Source organism: Pelophylax lessonae (genome assembly GCF_965119305.1).
Source record: "Pelophylax lessonae genome assembly, chromosome: 3".
Classification (NCBI taxonomy): Eukaryota; Metazoa; Chordata; class Amphibia; order Anura; family Ranidae; genus Pelophylax; species Pelophylax lessonae.
The window spans coordinates 515,267,328-515,293,333 of record NC_138770.1 but is presented as its reverse complement, the minus strand read 5'-3'; the positions used below and the strand labels follow the sequence as shown (position 1 = coordinate 515,293,333).

The window sequence follows — 26,006 nt, the reverse complement described above, 5'->3', positions numbered from 1 at the left end:
TCCCCAAACTGTTCCTACAAAGTTGAGACCATAAAATTGTCCAAAATGTCTTGGTATGCTGATGCCTTAGAAGTTCCCTTCCCCAGCCCCTGAAAAACAACTCCACAGCATAATCCCCCCCTCCACCAAATGATTTGAACCAGTGCACAAAGCAAGGTCCATAAAGTCATGGATGAGCAACTTTTTTGTGGGTAGAGGAACTTGACTGACCTGCACAGAGTCCTGACCTCAACCAGATAGAACACCTTTGGGGTGAATTAGAGCGCAGACTGCGAGCCAGGCCTTCTCATCCAACATCAGTGCCTGACCTCACAAATGCACTTCCGGAAGAATGGTCAAACATTCCCATATACACACTTCTAAACCTTGTGGAAAGCCTTCCCAGAAGAGTTGAAGCTGTTATAGCTGCACAGGGTGGGCCAACTCAATATTGAACCCTACAGACTAAGACTGGGATGCCATTAAAGTGCATGTGGGTGTAAAGGCAGGCGTCCCAATACTTTTGGTAATCTAGTTTGTTTGCCCTAAAAAAAAATTCTAGCACAGCTGACTTAATTCAAATGTATAAGCACAACCTCAGTAAGTTAGTGAGCAAAAGTTGTCCGCTTTCAGCAAGGCTGTGAAATTTTGAGGGAGGTGCACCACACCAGTAGCGGGATTCTGCTTCTATTAGAATCTTGATCATCTGAAGGGCCATACCAATAACCTCAGTCTTTTCATCACAAACCATCATAGCAGAAAAAAACCAAGCAGCTTTCTTTCATAGATTTTCATATTTCAATCTATTCCCCATTGACCTGTGTTGTGGTCAATATAAACCTGCATGTTTAAATCACCCGGTGTGATTTTTTTTTTTTTTTTTTTGTATTGGATTGCATAATTTACATTCAACAATTGTAAGCTCCTTGAGGGCAGGGACTGATAAAAATGTAATATACACTGCTCAAAAAAATTAAAGGAACAATTTTTTGAATCAGAGTATAACATCAAGTCAATTAAACTTCTGGGATATTGATCTGGTCAGTTAGTAGCAGAGGGGATTGTTATTCAGTTTCAGCTGCTTTGGTATTAATGAAATTAACAGGTGCACTAGATGGGCAGCAATGAGACAAAAAACAGGAATGGCTTTACAGGGGAAGGCCACTGAGATTTTTTTCCTACTCTTTTATAGCTGTTTTCACTAGTTTTGTATTTGGCTAGGGTCAGTGTCACTACTGGTAGCATAAGGCGATACCTGGACCCTATAGAGGTTGCACAGGCAGTTCAACTCCTCCAGGATGGCACATCAATACGTGCCATTGCCAGAAGGTTTACTGTGTCTCCAAGCACAGTCTCATGAGCATGGAGGAGATTCCAGGAGACAGACTGTTACTCTAGGAGAGCTGGACAGGGCCATAGAAGGTCCTTAACCCATCAGCAGGACCGGTATTTGCTATTTTGTACAAGAAGGAACCGGAGCCCTACAAAATGATCTCCAGCAGGCCGCTGGTGTGAATGTCTCTGACCAAACAATCACAAACTGACTTCATGAGGGTGGCCTGACCTCCTCTAGTGGGCCCTGTGCTCAGTGCCCAGCACCGTGGAGCTCGATTGGCCTTTGCCACTAAATACCAGAATTGGCAGGTCCGGCACTGGTGCCCTGTGCTTTTCACAGATGAGAGCAGGTTTACCCTGAGCACATGTCACAGACAAGAAATGGTCTGGAGAAGCCATGGAGAAGGTTATGCTGCCTGTAACATCGTTTAGCATGACCGGTTTGATAGTGGGTCAGTGATAGTCTGAGGAGGCATATCCATGGAGGAATGCACAGACTTCTACAGGCTAAACAATGGCACCCTGACTGTGATAGGGTATTGGTATGAAATCCTTGGACCTGTTGTCATACCCTACACTGGTGCAGTGGGTCCTGGGTTCCTCCTGCTGCATGACAATGGCTGGCCTCATGTGGCCAGAGTGTGCAACCAGTTCCTGGAGGATGAAGGAATTGATGCCATAAAATGGCCCTCACGCTCGCCTGACCTAAATCCAATGGAACACTTCTGAGACATTAGGTTTAGGTCCATCTGACGCCGCCAGGTTGCACCTCAGTCCATTCAGGAGCTCAGTGATGCCCTGGTCCACATCTGGGAGGAAATACCCCAGGACACCATCCGTCATCTCATTAGGAGCATGCCCCCATGTTGTTAGACATGAATACAAACACGTGGGGGCCATACAAACTACTGAGTACCATTCTGAGTTGCAGCAATGAACTTTTAGTAAAATGTAAAGCACTGTGTAAATTGACAGCGCTATATAAGTACCTGTAATACATAATAAAAAAAATTAAAAAACAGCCACGATTGGCTCCATCTGGTGCTGTTTCTCGCTACTGCTAAAAATCTCGCACAAATAGTCTGTCTTTTAAAGGGCTTTACTAAAGGGAGTTTCTAGTTCCTTGCTGAACCTGGAAAGTCCGAACTCCGAGGCATGTAATAATAATCACATTTTAAAGCCAAGAAACCTCTTGAACAAAGACACCATTTCTGTAATGAATCCCAGATGACGGCACACTGCTCTTCTGTATGGGAGAAGGATATATAACCTTACACAATAATCTGAACATTGCCTTGATGTGTTTGTTATATGGATGATGGAAATCTGTTACAGATTGCCCTTTTTCTGCAGAACGTGAATGTGTAAAAATGATCTCTCTTCTGCAATATTGTGAGTTTCACACATACAGTATATGTAGTCTAACTATCTGTGTACTCAGTAACTATACTTGAAAATATACCTGACATTACTATAAAAGCACACCTGTTATGAGCTAAACATGTAAGTGTCATTGCTGCCCCCCATAAAAATGTTTTTCCAAGGACTGGAATGGACGCTGACATGTCCTATTACTGTCTGGTTTCATAAGTATAAATGGAACTCCCCTGTAACCTCTGATATCTTACATTCTGGGCTGTAGTATTCCTATTGTGTTTATGTATGAATGGATATCCGTAAAGGGATATATAAATTTGTCGCAATATTAGTCCACTGGTAAAATGTTTTTTTCTTTTACAACATTGTGTCCTAAAGGATATGTAAACTCAAGAACAAAAATTAAACATATTGGGGTTTTACCCATCCGTAGATGTGGTGCCTGCATTTGTTTACATTTTTCAGCCTTAGAGCATTTTCAGCAAGTGCAGAAAATACCTGTTAATCATGCCAAATGCAGTTCCCTTGTCATTTCCTGGCAGCTCAACTGAAAGTACAATGTATTCTTTCTTCTGTAAACGACTAATCCCCCCATCCCCTCATCTAATGGAGATAAAAAAGAAGACCTGTTTGAAGTCCAGCCAGGGTGACAAGCAGTGTCGGATGGTGCTCCATGGGCCAGGGGGGGTGGCAGACGGACCACACCATACCCCCCCCCCATTGGTCGCCGGCTCACTCACCCTGCCTGGACATGTGGAGGGAGGGCAGGCAGCAGCGGTGGCGACGGCTTCTTCTCCGTCAGTCTCCTGCGTCTCCTCCTCCATGGCCAGTGACATGGCTTCTCCTTTCGGCCAGTCGGGAAACGGGTCTCAGGACTCGCTTCCTGACTGGCCAGGAGGAGGATCCATGTGACAATAGCGAATAGTCATTCGCTATTGTCACACAACTGGGTGGGCTCGGGGCGCATTGCCCAAGCCCACCCTTTTTTGAAGCCTATTAGAGCCTCTGGCTCTAATCGAGTGCTTCAAAAAAAAAAAAAAAACCCATTGAACTCCATGCGTCCGGCACCCTTCATGTAGATTAGGGGGCCGGACGCATGGATGGGGGGCAGCGCCCCTGCGCCCCCAATGGACGGGCCACCCCTGGTGACAACCATAGTTCCCTCTATACATACAGTAAAAACTAAATCAGCCTGCTCATCTATGGACTACAGTAGTATGCTGCGGTACATTACATTTTTTGTTTACATATACTTAAGTCCCACTCTCTACAAAATTTGTAACAGTATGGACACAGTTGAGATCTGGACAACGTAAAGTGCAAATTTTAAAACATTAACCTAGAGCAGTGATAGCGAACCTTGACACCCCAGATGTTTTAGAACTACATCACCCATGATGCTCATGCACTCTACAGTGTAGTAGTGTAGTTGAGCATTATGGGAAATGTAGTTCCAAAACATCCGGAGTGCCAAGGTTCGCCATTACTGACCTAGAGTATAACTAAAGGCATAGCAATTTTCTTTTTTTTTTTAGTTTTGTATAGAGTGGAGATGAATTAGAAGACCAATTGTTATTGTTATGCCTGCCCCCGTTTGGCAGATTAACCCTCTCTGTTTGTCTTGTTTACCATTTTCATGAAAACTGAAAGTAAAAGAAAATCTCAAAAATTGGGCTGTCCCCAGGACAGTAATAGAGGGGAAATCAGGTGGAGCCCAAATGGATTTCCCTTAAAGAAGTTGTAAACCTCAGGAAAAAAAAACCCTGAAAGACAAAGGCATAATGAGTTAGTATGTATCGCATACTAGCTCATTATGAAATACTTACCTTAGAACAAAGCTCCTGCAGCGCTGCCTGCTCACCGGTGACATGGCCGACATGTTCAGCCGTTTTACTTGGGTTTGCGTCCTCTGGCCATCTGATTGGCCGGAGCCGCGAGGACATCACTCCCACGCATGCGCGCAGGAGTCGCCGTTCACGCCACAGGGCTCTGAAGGAACGGCACAAGCGGCCATTCCTTCAGAGCGCCTGCGCCAGTGATTTCACTGGCTGCATGCAAAGTAAATATCTCCTGCACAGTGCAAGTTTAGGAGATATTTACAGTACCTATAGGTAAGCCATATCATAGGCTTACCTATAGGTACAAAGTTACAGAGGAAGCGTTACTTCCTCTTTAGTATGCAAGGATTTCGTTACTTCTGTTTTTGATTAAGGACAGGAAGTGGAGATCCATCTCCCCCACAAATGGCAAAAAAAAAAAAAAAACCTGACGGGTTAAAACCCCCATTACTCTTTTTAAGTGAAAAAAAGTTTTGCCTGTAGTTCTTCTTTTAAACGTTTCAATTAAAACCAAATACATAATAGACATCAGTGTTTCAATATCCTAGGAACTCAAATCTATATAAAAAAAAAAGTCAGCAAATAAATGACCAAAGTCTTTTACTAAATTTGTATATATGATTTTTCAGAATGTGGACAGTGTAGCTGTAATTCTTTCTAAATGAAGAGAAACCCCACAGACTATAAATATGGGGTACAGCAAATATCAGATCGATTTGCGATCTTTTAAGTGCCACTCTAGGCCACATATCACTCAGTTGGAATGAACCCTATGAACACATCAATTAAAATGTGTAATCCAGATATCTACACATCGCCATAGATTGTGTTCATACTTCGTATTTGAGAACCAGACCTCATCAATATGATATTTTTCCAGTGTAGGCAAGATATCCAGAGTGCATGTCACAATACTGGAATAATCCACCTAATATGTAAGGCCTAGATAGCATCTGTATAGCAAAATAAATCTTAGCTTGCTAAGAACTTTTAAAATGTTTGCAACAGCATAGCTTGGTATAAGCCCAAAACCCAGTCTCCCGTCCATAGTCATCGGGTTGCCCATTTCTCAATGTTGTCCATACTGTTACAGCCTACGTGTGGATTCCCATACTGAGATCCTCCTGATGTCTTACTCAGGGAACTATACACTTTTATAGTTATTTATATGAATTTGGATTTGTATTACTCTGCATGCATTGCTCAGTAAGTATTTTTTAAGAAATCACATCATACATTATAAATAGGAACCTAAATCCTTTATGCTGTATTTTTTAAGCAAATCGCACAAGAAAAACGATTGGGAAAAAGTGTAGTATCCTATGTCATTGCATGTAATACTTCCTGCCGAAGTGTAAAGTATACATAAACCCATGATTTATTGTCCTTTTAGAGCCTGTACATGGGCTTTTGTTCAAGTCAAACCACTTTTCTACTTAAACCTAATGGGAATGCAAAACCGCCTGAAGTAGCTTAATGCATTTTAGGAGAAGGTCAAAAGTGTCTAATGGATCTCAAATTTACTAATCCATAGAATTTTGTATACCCAAGCAAACTGTTACTTTCAGTTTCTCCTTGGAGAAATGTGCCCAGACCTGAATATAGCTGAACAAAGCATGCGCTACATTGACAGCCATTGTTTTTTCCCTTGTATCTTGCCCCAATACACACACCCCACTTGAGCTGGCCCCTCCAGTATACAGAGCTCAGTAGCCAGTTTTCCCCCCAGAAGTGTATCTGCATTTTATGCTGGCCATACACTATACAACAAATCGTTCAAAATCATTTTCGAAAACGAAAACTCGGCAATGAGAGAAAACAATTGTGCCATCATGTAATGACCGATAAATTGTTAAATGGACATCTGTTTTTTCACATATACCTAGTTCAAACTGTTTAAACGAGAAACACATTAACCTTTCAATTTATCGTTGGTTCAGCATAAAATTTCCAAACTTGTCCTTGTTTTTTTCGGCCCAAAAACGTCACAACCAATTACCGATTCATGCCCATTAACTGGCTGAAACACAAAGGAACTGTCCAAATGACCGACTTTGGTCCTATTTTTTTTAATATAGGGTATGGCCAGCATAAGCCCCTGCTAACAAGTCTCCAATATATGTGCAATAACCCCATGGCGAGCAGTCTCCAGGGTATGTGAATTAATCGCTCAGTGGCCAGTCTACAATGTATCTTCATTACCCCATAGTGATTAGCCAAAAGAGTGTGTGCAGTAACTTTTCCATGTCCGTTTTCAGGGCATGCATTACCCACTTAGCATCATAAAGTGAAAATATATCTCAACTAGCCGCGCAAAACACCCATAAATATGTGAGTGAGTAAATAAATCCATAAAAAACATAAATCAATGAGAGGTGACCATAAATAAAAAGGGATTGATCAAATCGTGCCCAAAAGCAAAAAGTTCAAGAAATAGTCCACATTCAATCCATTGTAATCAAATAGTGACTGGTGATATAAGAGTCCTGTGCTGCATATTGAGTCACCGCAAAATCCACCACCTCCGTGACTCCACTCCCATCAGCTGGCAACACACCCCATAATATTGCCCCCCATTTTCATGGTTAGGGTCAAAAGTGCAATTTGAACCATTGTTGTGTTCAGGGAAATCCTCCTTCTTAGGCCAACTCCTGGGAATAACGCCTGGCGTTTCTACAGCAGATCGCACTTGTAAGATCAGTCTCGGGGATCAGCTGAACAAGGATAAACTCTACTAATGATCTGATCTATGAAGGGTAGAACTTCGCTCGGAACCTCAGGATGTTTTTTAGAGCAACATCACTCCCTCTTCACAGGTACCTTCTACCCTTAATAGATCGGCTCATTAGTAGAGTTTATCCTTGTTCAATTTCCCTTCCTAGCACAAATACTCTCCCCTCCATATGACATTTTCCAGCACAAACCTCCCAAATCCCTCCTATCACAAATCCCCCCCCCCCCCCCAAATCACCCCTCCTCTCCTTGCACCAAACACAAATTCCCATCCCCTTATTTCCTTGTTGTACCCCCCCCCCCCCCCACATGATACTACAGTGCCCAGGGCAGCTTCCCCTCCCCTTGTCCCGGCCCTGTTGTGGTGCCACACATTGCTCTGCAGTGCACACCTTTTGGCAAGGTGCTTTGGGGTGGCAAAAGCAGATAAGGTGAATGGTCCCTAGAACTTCCAGTTGATCATTGGTCACTTAACTAATCCAGGAAATGGTATAAGACTGCATTATATTCACCAAATTGACTACCACTGGTTCTAACCCTTCCCTGCTTTATCAAAAACAAAATAAAAAGTTCTGGAAATTAGCAAAAGCTGTATAGTCTACAAAGTGACAGCACTAAATAATAGAATTTGTGTGCTCTACAGACTTGGTTTATTTTTGTAACTGAGACCAAATCCTAAATATCTGTTTCAGCACACTCTGTTTTTATTATTTCAGACAGTTTATTGGAAAATGTCATGTGTCTGTCCTTTCACCTATTAATCTTCTGCGGTAAACCAGTATCTGCTCACAAAAAAAAAAAAAAAATTAGATACACGAAGAGGTCATCCTCGGGGCTCCGTGCCTGGAGGATATTCTTTTGACTCCTTTTTGCATACAAAAGTTAGACCCTGCTTGGGATCTAGTTGGGTTGCTTGAGGCAAGACGACTCCCAGGTGTAAGTAAATAAATACTGTGTTTCCAAATGAGACTGAGCATGTTTTGTTGGTGTCAAATGGTGCTTGCTGTGTTTCCCACACCCAGTGAATAGTTACACTGAGATGTCATAGTGGTGGGAAGCGCAGAGAAAACAGGTGTCATTGTGTTACTGGGCTTCTGTAAGGTTTCTCTCCGTTTTAGCTAAATTCAAAGTTTAATAAAAAAAAAAAAAAAAAAAGTATTCATTCATAAAAAAAAAAAAAAATCAATAACGGCTCGATCGCAGATTAGCCTGAGCGCTAAAGCACATGCGCACTGGTGTGCGATGTGTAGTTGCAATGAATTTTTACAATGCAGCACGCTTTCTTCTTCTTTTTTTTTTTTTTTGTTTTTTTAAGTGTCACAAAATGACACTTCATTTGGTGACATGCGCTGAGTTGTGCTACATAAAAATGCAGACGTGCTGAATTTTTATGCAGTGCACCTCAACTCAGTGCAGCGTTATGGTGTGAACAGGGCACAACATTTGTTGTGCCTTTGCATTGAGCCTACATTGATCTATGCAAATGAATGCTGTTATGATATCGTGTGAACAAGTCCTAAGCCTGGGTTCACACTAATGCTGCTGCATAATCATGCGTCTTCCTGTGTGTTTTTGATACACGTTTTGTATGACTGCGGGGGGGGGGGGGGGATCATCTCCTCCTCATCTGTTATTTAATTTAAAATCAGGTGTGGCAGATGGCTTGGAGTTTGGAACTACGCGCCCTCTTCCACTTCCTTTAGCTTTCTAACTGCAAGCTTGCGCAGAGGTACAGCAGAAAGCTTGAGGGCATGTCTGCAGAAACCTAAGGCTAGTCATACATTATACAATTTTCTGTACAATTTTCTTTAGATTTACCTTCAACTATGTAGTACAAAGGCCTGCCTAATAGGATACAACTGAAAGTGTTGTTTAGTTTTGACCTCCTATTATATGGTTTATGGTAAAAAACTAAGAAATTTTGAACATGTATGACCAGGCTAACATTACACCTGCGATCCACTGATAGTGGGTGCAATGCTTTGCAGGCAGGGCCAGGACAAGGGGTGGGCAGTAGGGGCAGCTGCTCTGGGGACAGCAGAGAATGAATGTAGGGTGGTACATCCATTCTAAAACATGCATTAGAACTGGGGGAGGGGGGAGCAGTTCCACATTCTTGACCTGGGCACTTGGTGGACTTGTCCTGGTACCATTCGCAGGCTCCTGTGGGAAAAACTAATAAATTCTCATTTTGTTTTCCTGAAAATATATGTGGATTTATTTAGTTTTCTTAAAGGCTAAGCTCACTTTGTATAGCATGTTATACCAAAGCCAGGGTGTAACGTGTTATTAAACTAGAAGCCACTCCAGCCCCCCCCACAACAAGCCCCCGTTATGACAGCAGGCCGGGGATCTTCAACCCGGCACCTGCTGTCATAATTTAAAATAAATTCGGCTGTGCAGGGCTCCACCCAGCAGCATCCTTCATTCACAGAGTTCTGTGAATAGGAGAACTACAGCAACCATTAGCCATTGCAGCTTGTAGTTCTCAATGAAATACCAGGGTACTGATGAGCGCTCTAGGTAGTTCATTGATTCCTCCTGTTGTTCTGTAACTATACCTGTTCATATGAGGTTTGGGAAGACCACTACACTGACCGTCTGCAGGAGCCTTGCATTGCACCCATGATCTGCTGTTCCCAGGTGCAATGATTTATAGGCTTCTAATAGAAAAAAAATATAGTAAATGCATATTTTTTTTACATTTGCAAAAAGATGTGCATTTTTTTTTTCTACGAAGGTGAACTTGACCTTTAAAGGTGAACCTTTTATTTTAGACAAACGACAAAAATTCCTTTAGTCGGTGGTTTCTGTGTACCTATTGCGATCACATGAGGGAAGGAGGCCGGTGAATGGTGCAAAGGCTGCTGTTTAGCCTCACAGCCCTGGAAGAAAGCCACTCAGGCAGTATCCAGGGAATGTGGGAATGAAAAGGAGGGCAAAAGAATTTAGGCCAGACTACATGGGCATGCGGTCGCCCCCTCCCTCTTTAATTTAATTTAAATAAAAAAAAATATATATAGGTAAATTTAAAAGGAGTACTGTAGCTTTAAATATGCAAATGAGGTGCATTTAGACGGGAAGGAGAGGTATCACGTGACTTTCAAACTACCCTAGAAAGTCACGTGATTGGACAGAAGATTCTAGAAGTGGGGCTTTTTATATAAAGGACTCCCGCTCTGAGGTAGCTGCCAGTGAGACCGGGACAACGTGACGAACTCCCCACCCCCCCTCCCTTGTCGCAAGGCACATTTGTGTGGTTTGTCACCCTTTTTATTGAAAGGGGGGACTGGTTATGTTTTATGCTTTTTGTGCTCGAGTCCTTTATGACTGAGCAAAGTTTGAATTTTGCATTTAATAAAGTTGAAAGTATAATTATTATTATTGAATGGTTAGAATGTGATGAGATTTATTAAAAATTTATTTAATAAACATGCCGCAGCCAAAATTTTTGCCAACCTAAATGGTGCCTGTGTTTTATTTATTTATTTATTTATTTATTTATTATGATTTTTCTGTATTCGGGAGAGGGAACAGGTGCGGCCTGCATTACCATGAATTTTAATGGAAGTAGCCATCTGCAGGTCCACATGCCTAATGTGTTTGGTGCTGAATTCCACTCCCCCCCCCCCCCCAAATAAAAAGTAGCTATAGCTATACCATTATGTTTCCTCAGAGGTACTGTACATTTGTCCAGTCACACACAGGTGGTAGTCATAAGAAAAAGTCAAAACGTATCGCACACCCATGCATTCCTTGTAAGAGTACTTCTGTGACAATAATTTAACTAAAATGAGCATAATATATTTGTTGTTCCTAAGGAAGATCGTTATCAGTTTTCCTGCCTTTTTCGGCAAATGGGTAAGTCTTTTGATGTTTCATACAAGTTAGGTCTTTATCCACGTAAAAGGAGTGAATGGGCAACCAGAAAAATGGTTTAAACTATTATACATCATTTAACACTATATAAGCAACTTAAAAAAAGACCTGGAAAATAATTTTTATTCATATTTTTTTTTTTAGGATTACCTTAACATTATATGTGATCAAAGAAGGCTTTCTCTGGGGACAGAAGATCGATCTGCACTGTTTGGAAATATAAGAGATATCTACCATTTCAATAGGTAAGGTGATAGTTTTTTAAATCTGATAATGAAAGGACAGCCAGAATACCTGGGAAAACTTTCTTGGTCATTTGACTGTATAATCTGTTTTCCTTGAATAACAGCCTTGACTTGGGCATTCCATAAATCATTTGTAATGATACCTATGGAAATGAGATGCTTATTGTAGAAAACCTGCAATTTTGACAAGTATCCACAACAGTAGTGTTGTCTGAAGGCTCAGATGACCACTGCAGATAATTGCAAAGCCCCAAGGCTTTCTGTCTTCATTGCATCATTATGAAAAAGGGGACAAGTTTCACAACCTCAGTAGTTATATGCTCCAGTGTAGATTTCTTGAGGGACAGTGTGCTAGCTCATCTATAGCAACAAGCAGAACCCAACGGGACTTGTGACATGAATAGAGAGTCATGTGACATCCAAGCACGAACCAAAAAACTGCCACAGCTACAGGTGTGCCAGGTGCCAAGGGTGCTTGTTGCAGTACACCACCCTAGTCTGAAATATACTGGTGTCAAGTTCTGCAAATAGCACCTTGCTCTTAAGGTGGAGATTCACCAACAATGTATTGAAGGCAAACGAAGGTTAAAACCATTTTAGAGAGACAGTTGCCTTTTATGGTTTATTAGGTTGAACAGACAGGGAATGACCCTTGAAACGTACAGTATCTGTCGTTTTATTTGCCTTCTGGGAATCTCTTCTAAAGAAGGTAAGTAGATCTTGCAGATATTTGCACTAATGTTATTCAAGATTTCATCAATGTCTGTGTGTCAGGGAGTGCTATATTCTGAAAACTAGAATTTCAAAACAAGGTACATGAGGGTTATCAAAATAATTTTCAGACATTTTGCTATTCTGTTCGTGTCCATACAAAGTTAAGCTCAGTTCCATCGGCACAGCATATCCATTTTTCTGGAATCCACATTTGCATGTACATTTAGGAATGTAGGAAACAAAATATCTTTTTTGAGTTGGATTACTTTCTGAACGCTTTGTCAATCAACACTCTTATGTCCAACTTCATCGTAACAGGTTTCAAAGAAAGTAAGTATGTACTCCAAAGAGATTATGATAAACAGAACTAACTTTAAATGTATGAGTTGCTGGAAAATCTACTTTATGCTATCAAAAGAAGTGATTATATGTATAACCTATTACATAGGTAATTCACTGAAAATTTCTATGTGCGTATTTTACATACAAGTTAATCAGTTAGCGTTTTCACGGTTCTAATTTTCTGAAACCATTTTTTATGTAAATTTTTTATCTTTTAGTGAACTTCTTCAAGACTTGGAAAATTGTGACAATGATCCTGTTGCAATAGCTGAATGCTTTGTGTCAAAGGTAAGAAAAACCTTAACACTTATAAAAAGTACTACCTTAGTTAACAGTTTCCAAATGAGTCAAAGTTTGGTATTGTAACTAATTAATTACCAGGTCCATGCTGATAACACCTAGTTGTTACAAACCATACTGACCCCAGATAGATGTGATCCATTAATACAGGTACTCACAAGCAAAAGCTGGTCACTGCAAAAATTGTCATCCAGTCTGTAATTATGTATGAGTTGTGTAATGTTCCTTTTAAATTTATTAGAAGTACCTCATCTATTCCATTCTTATCATTTGTATTGTAAAATATATTTCTCTTTCGTTCATTGATGGACACAACTCTCCATTATTCAAAACCACAGGGTTATCTTGCCCCCCCTTACAGGAGTAGGACACTAGGCAAAAGACTTGGCTACACCTGTGGGCAGTCTTAGGTGGTATACTCCCCCTCTCTGATATAGGCCTTCCGTTTTTTTTTTCTGCCTAGTCAGGAGTAAGGACCTAGTTCCCTGCCAGGATCTCTGGTCCTGGCAATTTTTTTCTTCTGTTTTTTTTTTTCATGCGAGAGCTACAATCAACTGCCAGACGGGCTGGATATCTACATACAGTAGTCACCCCAGTCTGGCCAGCGAGCGCGCGCAGACCACAACTCCGTGCTTTGTCAGCTGCGACATAGCCCCACTGAATGGGGGCTGGCCTGCGAGTTAAATGCCTCATGAGGTCTTATACGACCGGGTCTAGGCCTGAGTCGCAGCATTTATCCTGGCTGACAGCCCCCCCATTTCAAAGAGAAGGAGGTTCTGTCTGGAGCGGTCCCTCCTGGTTCCTGGTATGATGAATAGCTGTTCCCCCTCCCCCCCTGGAGGGTTTTGGGCTTGACGCTGGCACCTCTCTGAGATGGTCGGACATGTGGGTTGCCCTCCTTCCCCCTCAGACCCCCCCCCCCTCTGGTTGTTGGTTGGTCCCCCTTCATCCGGATGGGTTTGATCAGATATGTCCATTGTGGGACACCCCCGAGCTGGACCTGAAAGCTCCAAGCTCAACAGAGGTTTGTGGCAAGGTCACAGGATCCTCTGGTGGATGCCACAGATGCTCTGGTGGGCCCATGGGGCCAGTATCATCTGATTTACGCTTTTCCTCCTCAAGCTTCTGCCACAGCTTTTTCATATGTGAAAAGCGGACATTTCATGGTGTTTGTCGATTTGGAGTTCACCCTCGTTCTTTTTCGGTGGCTCGGATTTTAAGCTTTCTTTAATGAGGTATTGAGCAGAAATTTGCCTTGATTATCATCAAGAGCCAAGTGTCGGCCTTGGCGGTCTTCTTTCAGCAATCCCTGGCCACGTACTCCCTTGTGTGTACCTTTTTTATTCAAGGGTTTCAACATCTGACTCCAATGGTGCGGTCTGCTCTACCACCTTGGGATCTGAACTTGGTGCTTTCAGTTCTCCAGAAACCTCCCTTTGAAAATATTCAGGAGACTCCTTTGCTTGCGCTGACCCAGAATTTGGCCTTTTTGGTGACTATCACTTCTGCTCACAGGGTGTTGGAACTAGTGGCGTTATATTGTCATACCCCCCATTTTGTGGTCCACAAAGATAAGGTGGTTCTTGACCTATTTCCGTTGTTCCTTCCTAAGGTAGTCTCTGATTCCCGTTTGAATGAAGACACTGTGTTGCCTTCTCTGTTTCCCAGGCCCACACATCCTATGGAATTTGGATGTGGTTCAAGCGATTCAGGTGTATTTGGCGGCCACTGAGTCTTTTTTCGAAGGTCAGACTCACTGTTTGTGATCACAGACGGGCCAAGAAAAGGGCTGTCTGCTTGTTCTGCGACCATTTCCAGATGGATCAGACCTATTCTATCAGGGGTCAGGTTCCTCCATTCCCTGTAACAAAGCACTCTACTCTGGCGCTTAGTGCTTCTTGGGCCTTCCGTCATTAGGCGTCAGTGGTGCAGGTTTGTAAGATGGCCACTTGGTCGTTGGTGCACACTTTCAGTAAATTCTACTAAGTGGATGTGTTGGCATCTGCGGTTGCTTCCTTTGGCCGCAAAGTTTTGCAGGCTGCTGTTTAGAGTTCTGTTCCCTCTTTGGGGGGTGTATTTTTAAGGTTGGGCTCCAGTTGTTTTTTGATGAGCTCCTGTTTACCTAGTTGACTATTGTGTTTAGTCTTTTCTATTGTCCCACTCCTTATGTTCTGGCACTGCTTGGGGATGCCCCAGTGGTTCTGAATAATGGAGATCTGTGTCCATCAATGAACAAAAAAGAAAATTGGATTTTTGAATGGGAGTTGATTGACAGACACAGCACCCACCCCTCTATAGAGTTGTAATACTTCTGACAGTGCTTGTTACTGAACTGAAGGCCTATAGCAGAGAGGGGAATATGCCACCTTGGACTGACTGCACATAGGCATAGCCAAGTCCTTTTTTTTTCTGCCTAGTGTCCTACTCCTGTAGGTGGAAATATAACCCAGTGGTTCTGAATAATTGAGAGCTGTGTTCGTCAGTTAACGCAGAGATATGGATTTTATTGGGAAGTAAAAAATCGAATTTAAAAAAAAACACTTGAAGGGCAGCACAGTGGCTAAGTGGTTAGCACTTCCACCTAGCAGCACTAGGGTCATTGGTTTAAATCCCAACTATGGCACTACCTGCCTGGAGTTTGAATGTTCTCCCTGTGCCTGCGTGGGTTTCCTCCTGGTACTCCGATTTCTTCACACATTCCAAAGACATGCTGGTAGGTTAATTGCCTCCTGTCTAAATTGCCCCTAGTATATATGAGTTGGGGACCTTAGACTGTTAGCTTCTTGAGGGCAGGAACTGATTTGAGTATACATATGTATATGTAAAGCTCTGCATAAATTGACAGCGCTATATAAGTACCTGTAATTAATAAATGGGAAAATCAAGGTTTTAGCAGGTCTATTGTACTAGAAATGCGCATAGAAAATTGGTTCAGAGTCCTATGTATCATCTCCCATGGATTTCTGTAAGTTCACAGTCAGAAAAAAAAACGTTAAAAATTCTAAGCAGTTTTCATTTTGAAAACACTATTTTTCTATTGTATGAACTCTAAAAGCTCTATAAAATGTAAAAGGTTTCCAAGAAAAGTGATTTATGTATTGAAATTTAGGACTCCCAATACTTCCAGAAGTGTTTAGTGGGTCACAATATGACCACAAAATACAATTGTTTCTATAAGGTGCTTTCAGGTTGTGTCCCAAGCAGGTAAAGTACTTGCCTCATGGAAACTAGGTACCTGTCAGAGCATACAATTACATATTTTATGCTACTATATGACGAGGGATTTTCAGATCTCCTTGGAAGTATTTATTCAGATGGGACTGCAGCACTCTGTGTGCGAGAGTAGTGCTCTCATGTCCACATTCTGACACAACCCCTCTGTGGCTCACTGCTAAATTTCAGCCATCAGCTGGGAGCTTTGCAAATTGTTTGGCCAAGCGGCAAAAGGGGGCATGTTGGAGCACAGCCAAGAGAGCGCTGCTCTCACAAAAAGAGCTGTGGTCCCATCTGCTGATTTCTGCCCAGCCATGGGCCCCCACCCTTCTTAATTGACGTATCCAATATTTTATAAAGGTTTAGCTGGGCTTTAAAGGCCTTCCCTAGATTTCATTTAGGATTGTGTATATTCATTTCCCATATTGTAAATTATAACTCAATCATTGCTTATTGTAAACGCAACATTTTGATATTCCTGATATGTGCCTGATGTACCATGTACTGGTATGAAAGTATCCTGTTCTTTGTATTGCCTCCTTTGTGTGAAATCCCTGGTGTTTTTGCCAATCCCTCTGCTTTCCTATTAAAAACTGACCACACCAAGCAGGTGAGCACACAGTGGTCTGTTCTCTAGCTGTGAAGGGAACTCTGCCTGCTCTCCTCCAATGATTAGTCTTGTCCTGACACACACCTCCTGCACAGTCTTTCAGTGTACTGCGGTTTCTCTTCCCCCCAGCTCTTACGCAGCTGAGCACAGACAGTATGTGATCACTTATAAAAAAGGAAAAAAGGTATTTATAATGTTTTTAGATCTATACACAATTTTTTTCTATTTTAAACTGAATGTGTTTTAAAAGGTGAGGGTTTACAGTCACTTTAAGAGCCCTTCCTAGACTTTACAGTGAAAACTATCTTTTCATCTGACTGTAAATTTCTAATCTAAATTAGAAAAAAAAATGTTCTTGATTTTTTTTAGAAAAGAGGGAGTGAAATGTGGTTGCATACATGTTTTATTGTCCACTTAAGCTGGACATACTGTATATGTAATCCATAGGATTCCCTCATCCATGCTGAACAACCTGGATGGACAAATCTCCTGCTGCTGTCCAATCGTATATTGACATGCAGCACCAACGTTTGTCAAAATACCCAAACAAACCTGGTTGGCTGCAGTCCTTGTTTGGACAACTTTTGTTTCTTCTTGGATCTTCAATTTCTCAGTCACCTTTTAACAAGTCAGGTGACCACAGGGCCTCTATGGCTTGAATTTTAGCCATTTTACAGAAATTGACTCAAATTTGAGCCAAGTATGGCCAGATTTAGAGCAACTGGACAATCTGTGGGTTTTAAAATCTGTTACAGGAAAAACATGGCGGCTGTCATTACTGACCTCCCTTTCTAAAATGATAGTTTGTCATGCTAATTCAATGGATTCAAAATTTGGGTCCCTGACTTGGAATATTCCAGATAGAAAGGATAACTTGCCACAAATTTGTTGATTTGTAAGTTTTGTTAAGTTGCACATTTTCACTGGAAAGATGTGCACTTGAAGCACAAATTCTAGTTTACACTTTTCCAAATTCAGCCACAGTGACCCCTCTGGTGGGATGACTATTACTACTTAACTGAACCAGATCTTGCAGCAGACTTGAAGAATATTTGCAAAGAAAGTTGATCTGGAGTCATACATTGCAGACTTGCTGCAATTGTGCAACAAACCTGTGAAGCCTGGCAAGTCTGCCAACAACTTAGCAAGTCATTTTCAAACTCTCAGCTTGATTGCTTGCTCTTTAGGAAGTGTGCAGAGAAGAACTTAAGCTGGCCATACACTAGTAGATTTTCAAATGAACGTTCGCATGCACATTTGTGTGAAAATTTGTACACAAATTCTCAGTAAATTTGATGACTTGACAAATGTCATCAGTTTTTCAAAACTTTGCTTGCTTTTAATATTTGATTTTGGAATGAATGGACTTTACCCAAATTAAAACCACATACACTGTTAGAGATGTATTTATTAACCACTTACCGCAAAGTGACGTAGGGGTACGTCGAGTAACTTTGCGGGGTTATACCGGGATGATGCCTCTAGCTAGAGGCATCATCCCGGGTACCGTGGTTTAGTGCCAATGGTCAGCTTTCCGTTGGTAACGTTTGATGCGGCTCGGGAGCCGCCCGATCGTTACCCGGGTGAGCGGGAGGGGATGTCCCCCCCCCCCCCTCCCGCCGCCTTCCGTGACTTGTAACGGGCCTCAAGACCCGAGCACCCAGCCGGAACGTCCGCTGGCTGGATGGAGTCCCAATCAAAGCCGGAAACTGCTTCGATCGGGTCTCCGATGACATAACCCGGAGGCGGCGTCCATGACGTCACTTCCAGGTTACTGTGCTGCAAAAGGCAGCAAATTTAAAAAACGGCTGTATGCAAAAACGCCATTTTCGGCGTTTTGCATACATGGAAGTGTATTGGAGGGGTCTAGGGTCTTTTAGACCCTTGATTCCTCCATAAAGAGTACCTGTCACTGCATATTGGTGTCACAAGGGATGTTTACATTGCTTGTGACAGCAATAAAAGTGATCAGATTTTTTTTTTTTTTTAAAACCTGTAATAAAGTTAAAAAAAAAAGAAATAAATAGGAAAAAAAAAAAATTGTAGCCGTCACCGTTAGTTCGTGCACAAAAAAAAACGTATATGGAAGTTGAGCCGCAAATTAAATAGCTGTTCAAACCACACATGTGAGGTATTGCCGCAATCGCCAGAGCGTGAGCAATAATAAAAAAAAAAGAGCTACACTCTAACTCTAAACTGGTAACCGTTAAAAAAAATTTAAACAGTCGCCTATTGAAATTTCTATTGACTGTAGTTTGTCGCCATTCCACAGGTGCGTGCAATTTTAAACTGTAACATGTTGGGTATCTATTTACTCGGCGTGACATCATCTTTCACAATATACAAAAAAAATGGGCTAACTTTTACTGTTTAGTATTTTTTAAATGCAGTGAAATGTGATTTTTCAAAATTTTTCCCAAAAAAATGGCGTTTTAAAGACCGCTGCGCAAATACCGCATGGCAAAAAATATTGCAATGACCGCCATTTGATTCTCCAGAGTCTTTGTTAAAATAATATATATAATGTTCGGGGGTTCTAAGTAGTTTTCTAGGAAAAAATACTGATTTTAACTTGTAAACAAAAAGTGTCCGAAATAGGGCTGGGACTTAAGTGGTTAAAGAAAAAATTTCCATCCTATTTCTTCAAACTGTGATTGAAAACTGTGATAAGAAAAAAAAAAAAGAAAGAAAAACATTGACTTGACTCAGCTAACATTTGAAAAATCAAACAACTGTTCTTAATGCGAAGAATTTCAAACAAAATTCAACAATTGTATTGCAGCTAGTTTTAGGTAAGAGAATGCAAAAGTGACAGGGGTTGGGAGAAACTTTAACATTGCCACTGCCAGTACTTGGGCAGTTGCAGTTAAAATATTTCAACTTAGACAGTTTTCATGATAAGTTGGTCTGCATGGTGAAAAAAATAAATATATAAAGTAATCTGTATTTTCCATTATTTGTATCATTACATGTCCAGTTACCATAATACAATATTTTACATAATAGCAGTAACCTAAGCAATAAAATGCAGATTACAATCCAGATACCAGTCTTTATTCAAGTCGTCATGAACGTTTTTGTCCTTTTAAGTTTCTTAGGAGCATTGCTGCATTTTTTTAAGCCAAAAGAGATGGGCATACATTATTCTCCACAGCATAACCTTATTGCCTTCTAACAGCATAACCTTATTGCTCCTGTTCCCATAAGGAGGAGCTCCATTTACAGATAAAATGTATATTATGAGTGTTTGAACAGTGCATACACTCCCTTAGCTAGCAAGCAAAGCAGATTAAGCTTTAAGAATTGCTTACGTAATTTACAAAGAAGCATCACAATCTATAGCGCCATATGTTACCAGACCATACACCTGCTTTTCTCTAGGCCTGTATGTTCTTAAAAATGATATCTGTATAGTTGTATTCCTTTAAACTATATCTATATATTTTTTATTTAATGTAGGCCTGAGTGGGAGGACAGTGTTTGACTAATGGGTCTTTTTTTTTTTAAAGAAACCTGAAAAACTGTCTCTGGTATCAGATTCAAGATTTTATTCTCCAAATAATATTGTCCAATGTACAGATAATATCCTAAACTAAAAAAATTTGTGGGCATTTTAGTACCTTTACTAATGCATTTGGAATTCAGAACATCAGGCTTTTTCAACATCGTTGGTCTTTTTCCCTTATATAACAATAAATAAAAACCCAGCAGTTAATAAATGCAACTGAAAGGAAGCTCTATCTTTAAAAAAATGTATAAAATTAATTTGGGTACAATATTGCATGTCAGGTTATATGTAGCCTAGTACTTAAGTGGTTCATATATTTTGTCATTTTTGTAACCCCCAGCTTGTTGAAAATGACTCTGTGTATGGCAAGCATAATTATGTGTTTCTTTATAGAATTGATAGCACAGAGTGGTATATTTAAAGTGTTAGTTGAAAAAAAAAAACAAAAAACTCCCTTTATAATCTCTACAATACATGTGTATTACATTGTGTAGCCTTTTATCTTATTTAAAATACGTTTGGTTTAATCTTATTTAAAATACGTTTGGTTTATATGAAAATACCAGGTGATCCTGCCAGTGACTGCCTCTTGCTTTTTGTCAGTGGCAACAATCTGTGGGCTCACCTACCCTCTGCAGCATTGCCACCGCTTGTGTGCATGCTCCTTGGTATCTACGACTTTCTGTGATTTTTAAACAGCCTAAGCGATGACAGACCTCTTCCCTGCTGCAAGGATCTACTGTCAATCAAACGCTCTCTCGAACCCACCCCATCAGGCAGTGCTGGTGATGTAGGCAGCTTGGAGCCTAATGGGCCATACACACTATACGATTTTCTGAAGACTTTTTCCTTTAGACTTACCAAAACCATATAATATGAGGTCAAACCTAAACACTTTCAATTTGCATGCAATCTGGCAGGCCCTTGCACTACATAGAAAAGTAAATCTGAAGGAAAAAGTCTTTAGAAAATCTTATAGTGTGTATGGCCCTTAACAGGATAGGTTAGAATGTTGAAATAACAGAAGCTCCTCCCCCCCCATAGCCTAGCCACCACCATTGTGATTGACAATGGCTCTCAAGCATCTTCTGTACTTTCTGCCCCCAGTTCATCAAGCTGCGGGGCGAAGATGGGACGCAAGTCACCATGTGATCCGATCATAAAAAGCCCTGGTAAAAGATAATTACAGGGAATTTTAATGATGGAAAATTAGGCAAAATCCTTAGTGATGGTTCAGGGTCCATTCACACTAGCGTGACTTGTCAGGCGACTTGGTCGCCTGACAAGTCGCGGTCGGTCGCTCGCCATTGAATAGTACAGGACCCGTTCTAATAGGAGCGACACAAGTCGCTCCGACTTAGAAAAAGGGTCCTGTACTACTTTGGGGCAACCTGGAGGTGACTTGCATTGACTTCAATTATATGAAGTCCGCGCACGTCGCGCCGAGGTCGCGGTGCACAGCGTGTACAGCGACTTCACAGGTCGCCCCACAAAATCCTGTCGCGCCAGTCTGAATGGACTGTCAATGTGTGTTTTTATTTGTTTTACTAGCTTTGTATTTACAAACATGTTATGTGTCTGTAAGAAGTACTAAATTCCTCACAAACTTTTACATTTTCATTTTTTAATTGCCAGTTTGGAGAACTGGTTTGAATCGGCTGGATAACTAAACCTGTCAATAAACCATTGTTGTTATAATTTGAATATAATTGGCTTGGTTTGTATTACTGAATTGAATATGAATGACTGGAGAATACCTGGTTGTCTAGTTTAAGAAAATTATACATTGTAAAGGTTTGAAGAAGGCACATTTTTATGTTAATTTTGTATTTTTCTTTTTTTTTTCCATAATAATTTTGTACTTTTCTATTGTCAAGTGAGGGCTCAGATCCATAGTTGTTGCATGTGTCAAACCATTAGATCTTTCAAATGGAGGAAACGGTGATCAGAGGAGTTTGATTGCCCACTTTCCCCTCTTACCCATTGAGCCAGTACTAGCAGCTTTCATCTTCCTTCTCTGTCCCATTCTCTCCTCGGAAGATCAATTGAACTAAGCTTTATAGAGCCCTCTGCAATGTTCCAGTGAGAGTATCATCTGAGGACAGTTGGGTCCATGGGCAACCACTCTTTAATGCCAATGGATAGTTTAGGATTGTTCTACCTGCATATGAAAAGAAAAAGGAATAGGCAGACTGATTGCTATATATAGTATAAGACCAGCCCTCCAGTTTATGTTGAAGTATGATAATTTACTATATTTTAAATCTAAAAATGCAAAACATTTTCAGAGTGGGTCTTTTCTGTTTCACCAGAGCACGAAAAAAGGCTTTTGATTGCTCAACATGCGATAATAAAATACAAATGAAATCCATGTCTGATGGGTTTAGATTGAATCTGTCATTCATTGTTTGGTTTTTAAGCTGTTTGAAGGCTATGAATTGTGTATGGTGAAATGTAGGACAACTAAATATATATTTCTATTGTCATTCTGCATGATTTGCTGTCCTTATTTTTAGTCTTTTTTTTTTTTTAAGCTAAAATGAAACTGCTTATCTGCATTTGTCAGATGTGTACTTTAATTACATCCTCATGTATACATTATGAGCTCAGTTTTAGACTGAATTTGATGAAGTGGTATGACATCCATGCTGATATTTTGGTTAGTAATGCGATAGAAGACTGAAGGAGTTAGGTGAGGAGTAGAGCGAGAGATGGTACTGGAAGCCATGTAAATTAGGCGACCAAGGGAGGAGGTGTAGATGGAGAAGAGGAGGGGACTGAGGACAGAACCTTGGGGGACCCCTACAGAAAGAGGACGTGGAGAGGAGGAGACAGATTTATTGCTAACATTGAAGGAGTGCTGTGATACGTAGGAGGAGAGAGCAGAGTCTTGAAGGCCAAGACTGCTTTATGTGTGCAATAATTAATTTAACTTTTTTCCCCACAAATCTTGGATTTCTGCACATTTTTAACCTTATTGTTTAGAAAAAAATCCACTCTTGCCTTTATTGACACTCTTAAGACAGAAATAATCAATTGAGGTTACCAATCAATTATTTCTGACATCTGTCCAGTCAGTTGTCTTGGTTGCTGACCTCAATCAATTTTTTGATTGAGGTCAGCATCCAAGACAACTTACTGGACATCACAGTACACTGCATTAGCATGGTCAGACAGTTTATAGTACTGTAAAATGCGATCACCCAGCCATTGATTGTCTTAATATGCTAATGGATTTCTTACCTTTTTTGTTTTTTGGACTGCAGTTACAACACTTTTTGGCCTATTAGTTCAACACTAAGTAGTGTTCAAAAATGCAGGATTGGCATTAAAAAAAATCTTAAAAGTCATAGAATACTTCACATTTTTTATTCTTATAAATAGCATTTTTCATAGCATGAGGCATGGTAGTAAATTTCCTATTGTAAGTGGTAAAGAGGATTTATGAGTGTGGGAGTACAAACTTGCTTGACAGTTAGCTAACATTAGTTGCACTTGTGGGGAGCATGAGGCTCTCCCTAGGAAATGGGCGGTGCCTCCTCCTGTGGGCTCCTGCACCCTCTTGTAGAGGCTTAGGGCAGTGTTCTTGTAAGGAGTAAAGGAGTGTGTAGGGTTGGTAATGATGGGGATGCAGATGACAAAGAGTCAGAGAAAAAGAAAGGACTGTACATTTGTGGACAAGTTCATGATCTGACTGTGTAGTACTGCTCAGCAGTGTTGCAGCAGAACAAATAAGTGTGCCTAGGAACTTCTGTAACCATGTAAGCCCTTAGATTAAGGTAATTCTGTCATTGAGGGCAAAACTGAGCTATTTTGACAATACATAGACAACAAATAGTCAGTTTTGAAAATTTGAGAAGCGTAACCAGCAATACACAGGAAGCAAAGGGCACTTGTGATAATGCACAGACAACAAGTAGGCAGTTGTGGCAGTGCCCTGATAGCATGTAGGCTGTTGACATGATGCATGGACAATGCAGTATTTTATCAAATGCCTGCCTCCCACACCTCACCTTACCTCTACTCGAAGATTCCTGATGGCACCATAGCATTGCAAGATCAGAGGTGGCTCTTTAATTAGGCAAATTAGGCGGTCGCCTAAGGCCCCGCACTCACAGGGGCCTCGCAGCCGCCTAATTTGCCTAGTTAAAGGGCTGCCTCTGAGCCTGGCAGCAAGGATCCCCAGCCACCAGTTGTACAATCTGCTTTGATTGAGGGCTGCGATCAGGACCAATTTACCAGAGGGATGGGAGCTCACTGACAGCTCCGGAACACAGCAAGATAGAGCCGCTCAGCAGAGCCAGCGCTAATAGTTCCTTCTGCTCCTCCTCCTCCAGCCCTCTCCTCCTGTGCTTGCCCCGCCCAGCAGCCAGAAGTTTAAAGCCCAGCTGCCAGAAGAGGAAATATTGATCCATCCATCCAGCCCCTCCCTTGTCTCTCTTGCCTCCCAGTGACTACTCTGATGTGCGGGCTGCCCTTCCTTCCTTCCTCCATCCCTTTCCTAACCCTTTCATTCTTCTCCATCCCTTTTCTTTCTTTCCTTTTTTCTTTCTCCATCCCTTCTTCCAACCCCCCCCCCCCATTTGTTTAACCCTATACAGACCAGCATCCCCCAGCTTCTTTTCTCTTTCTTTCTTTCCCCCTCCCCCTCACCAGCTGACAATATTCCCCATCCCCCTCCAGTCCCCTTGACACCCATCTATTTGCCTTCTCCCAACCTCCTCCCCTCCTCTTTTGTTTAACCCTATACAGACCAGGATTCCCCAGTTTCACTCCAGTTCTCCTCTACCTATGCCTCATCTCCTACCCACTCCCCCATTTTTACCCCTTCTCCTTTTCCACGAACCCATGGTTCCCAGTCCCATCCCCGTTTTTCTAAGAAAGAACCCTGAGGCGTCTTGATACTGCTGCTGCTTGTGTGGGTGGGATGTGTACTGCCCCAATCCCTGGTGACCCTCCTCTCCTATTCATTCCATTTGATTGGCACAGTACACATCCCACCCACGCAAGTAGCAGCAGTAATAAGATGCTCTGCCTTGGGATTCTTCCTTAACCCCTGCAAAGGGCTTCAGTGGGGCCTCATGTCTAAATTTTGCCTAAGGCCCCACAAAGCCTAGAGCCGCATCTGTGCAGGATGATAATCGCCATTTGCTGAGACAGTCAGTGGAGTCTACTTTCTCTTAACCTCCACTGCAGACTTCCACCTGAAGCTACATATCTTATACCACTGGCCAGAGCTGGAGAGTTACTAGATGTTCAGATAATTGACTCTCTTGGTAACCTAGAACAGATAACATTTGAGTAGTATAAAGGTTGTCATGGTGGGTAATGAGGACTGGGAAGCAGTGGTTAGAACGATTTTAAGATACAAGAACCCCCTTTCTTTTCACATAACCTGCATCTAGCAAAAAAGTTTGGATTTAGTAGTTTAACAACCCAGACACAGAATGTACAAGTTTAATAGCGTAAACTGACAACAATTCCTTAATGATCACTGGAAGAGTATGATAGAGAATGCAAAATGACAAACATAACTGTCACTTTATTTTTGCTAGGAATTTTTTTTTATACTGCTAATTACTGTATAATAGATTAATCTGTTTTTTCTTTTCTCCAGAGTGAAGAATTTCATATTTACACACAGTATTGCACAAATTACCCAAGGTAAGATCACTTAATAATGCTATCTTAGAAAATAATATTAAAGGTGCAGCGCCTTAATATATCAACAGCAAATTACAACATCCACTATAAACCATGTGCATAAAAAGTGAAAGTGAAAATCACACACAAAAAATGCATAAAGAAGCTAAAAAGTCCAACGTCCGTATATTGCTTTTACCGTCCGAAAAAAAAGGGGGCCACCACGTGTAACTGAGGGTGAGACCATACTCGCCAGCTCACTAGCTGCTAATGCAGTAAGTCACACATTG

General features: G+C 41.3%; 1 protein-coding gene across 1 annotated transcript in view; it reads left to right on the top strand.

The window, feature by feature from the left end:
* PLEKHG1 (pleckstrin homology and RhoGEF domain containing G1) overlaps positions 1–26,006 on the top strand; it is a 247,362-nt gene that overhangs the window by 170,675 nt on the left and 50,681 nt on the right. The window contains exons 3-5 of the mRNA XM_082249953.1: positions 11,286–11,386; positions 12,661–12,730; positions 25,691–25,737. Coding sequence (XP_082106079.1) covers positions 11,286–11,386; positions 12,661–12,730; positions 25,691–25,737 — 218 coding nt within the window. The remainder of the gene's footprint in view (positions 1–11,285; positions 11,387–12,660; positions 12,731–25,690; positions 25,738–26,006) is intronic.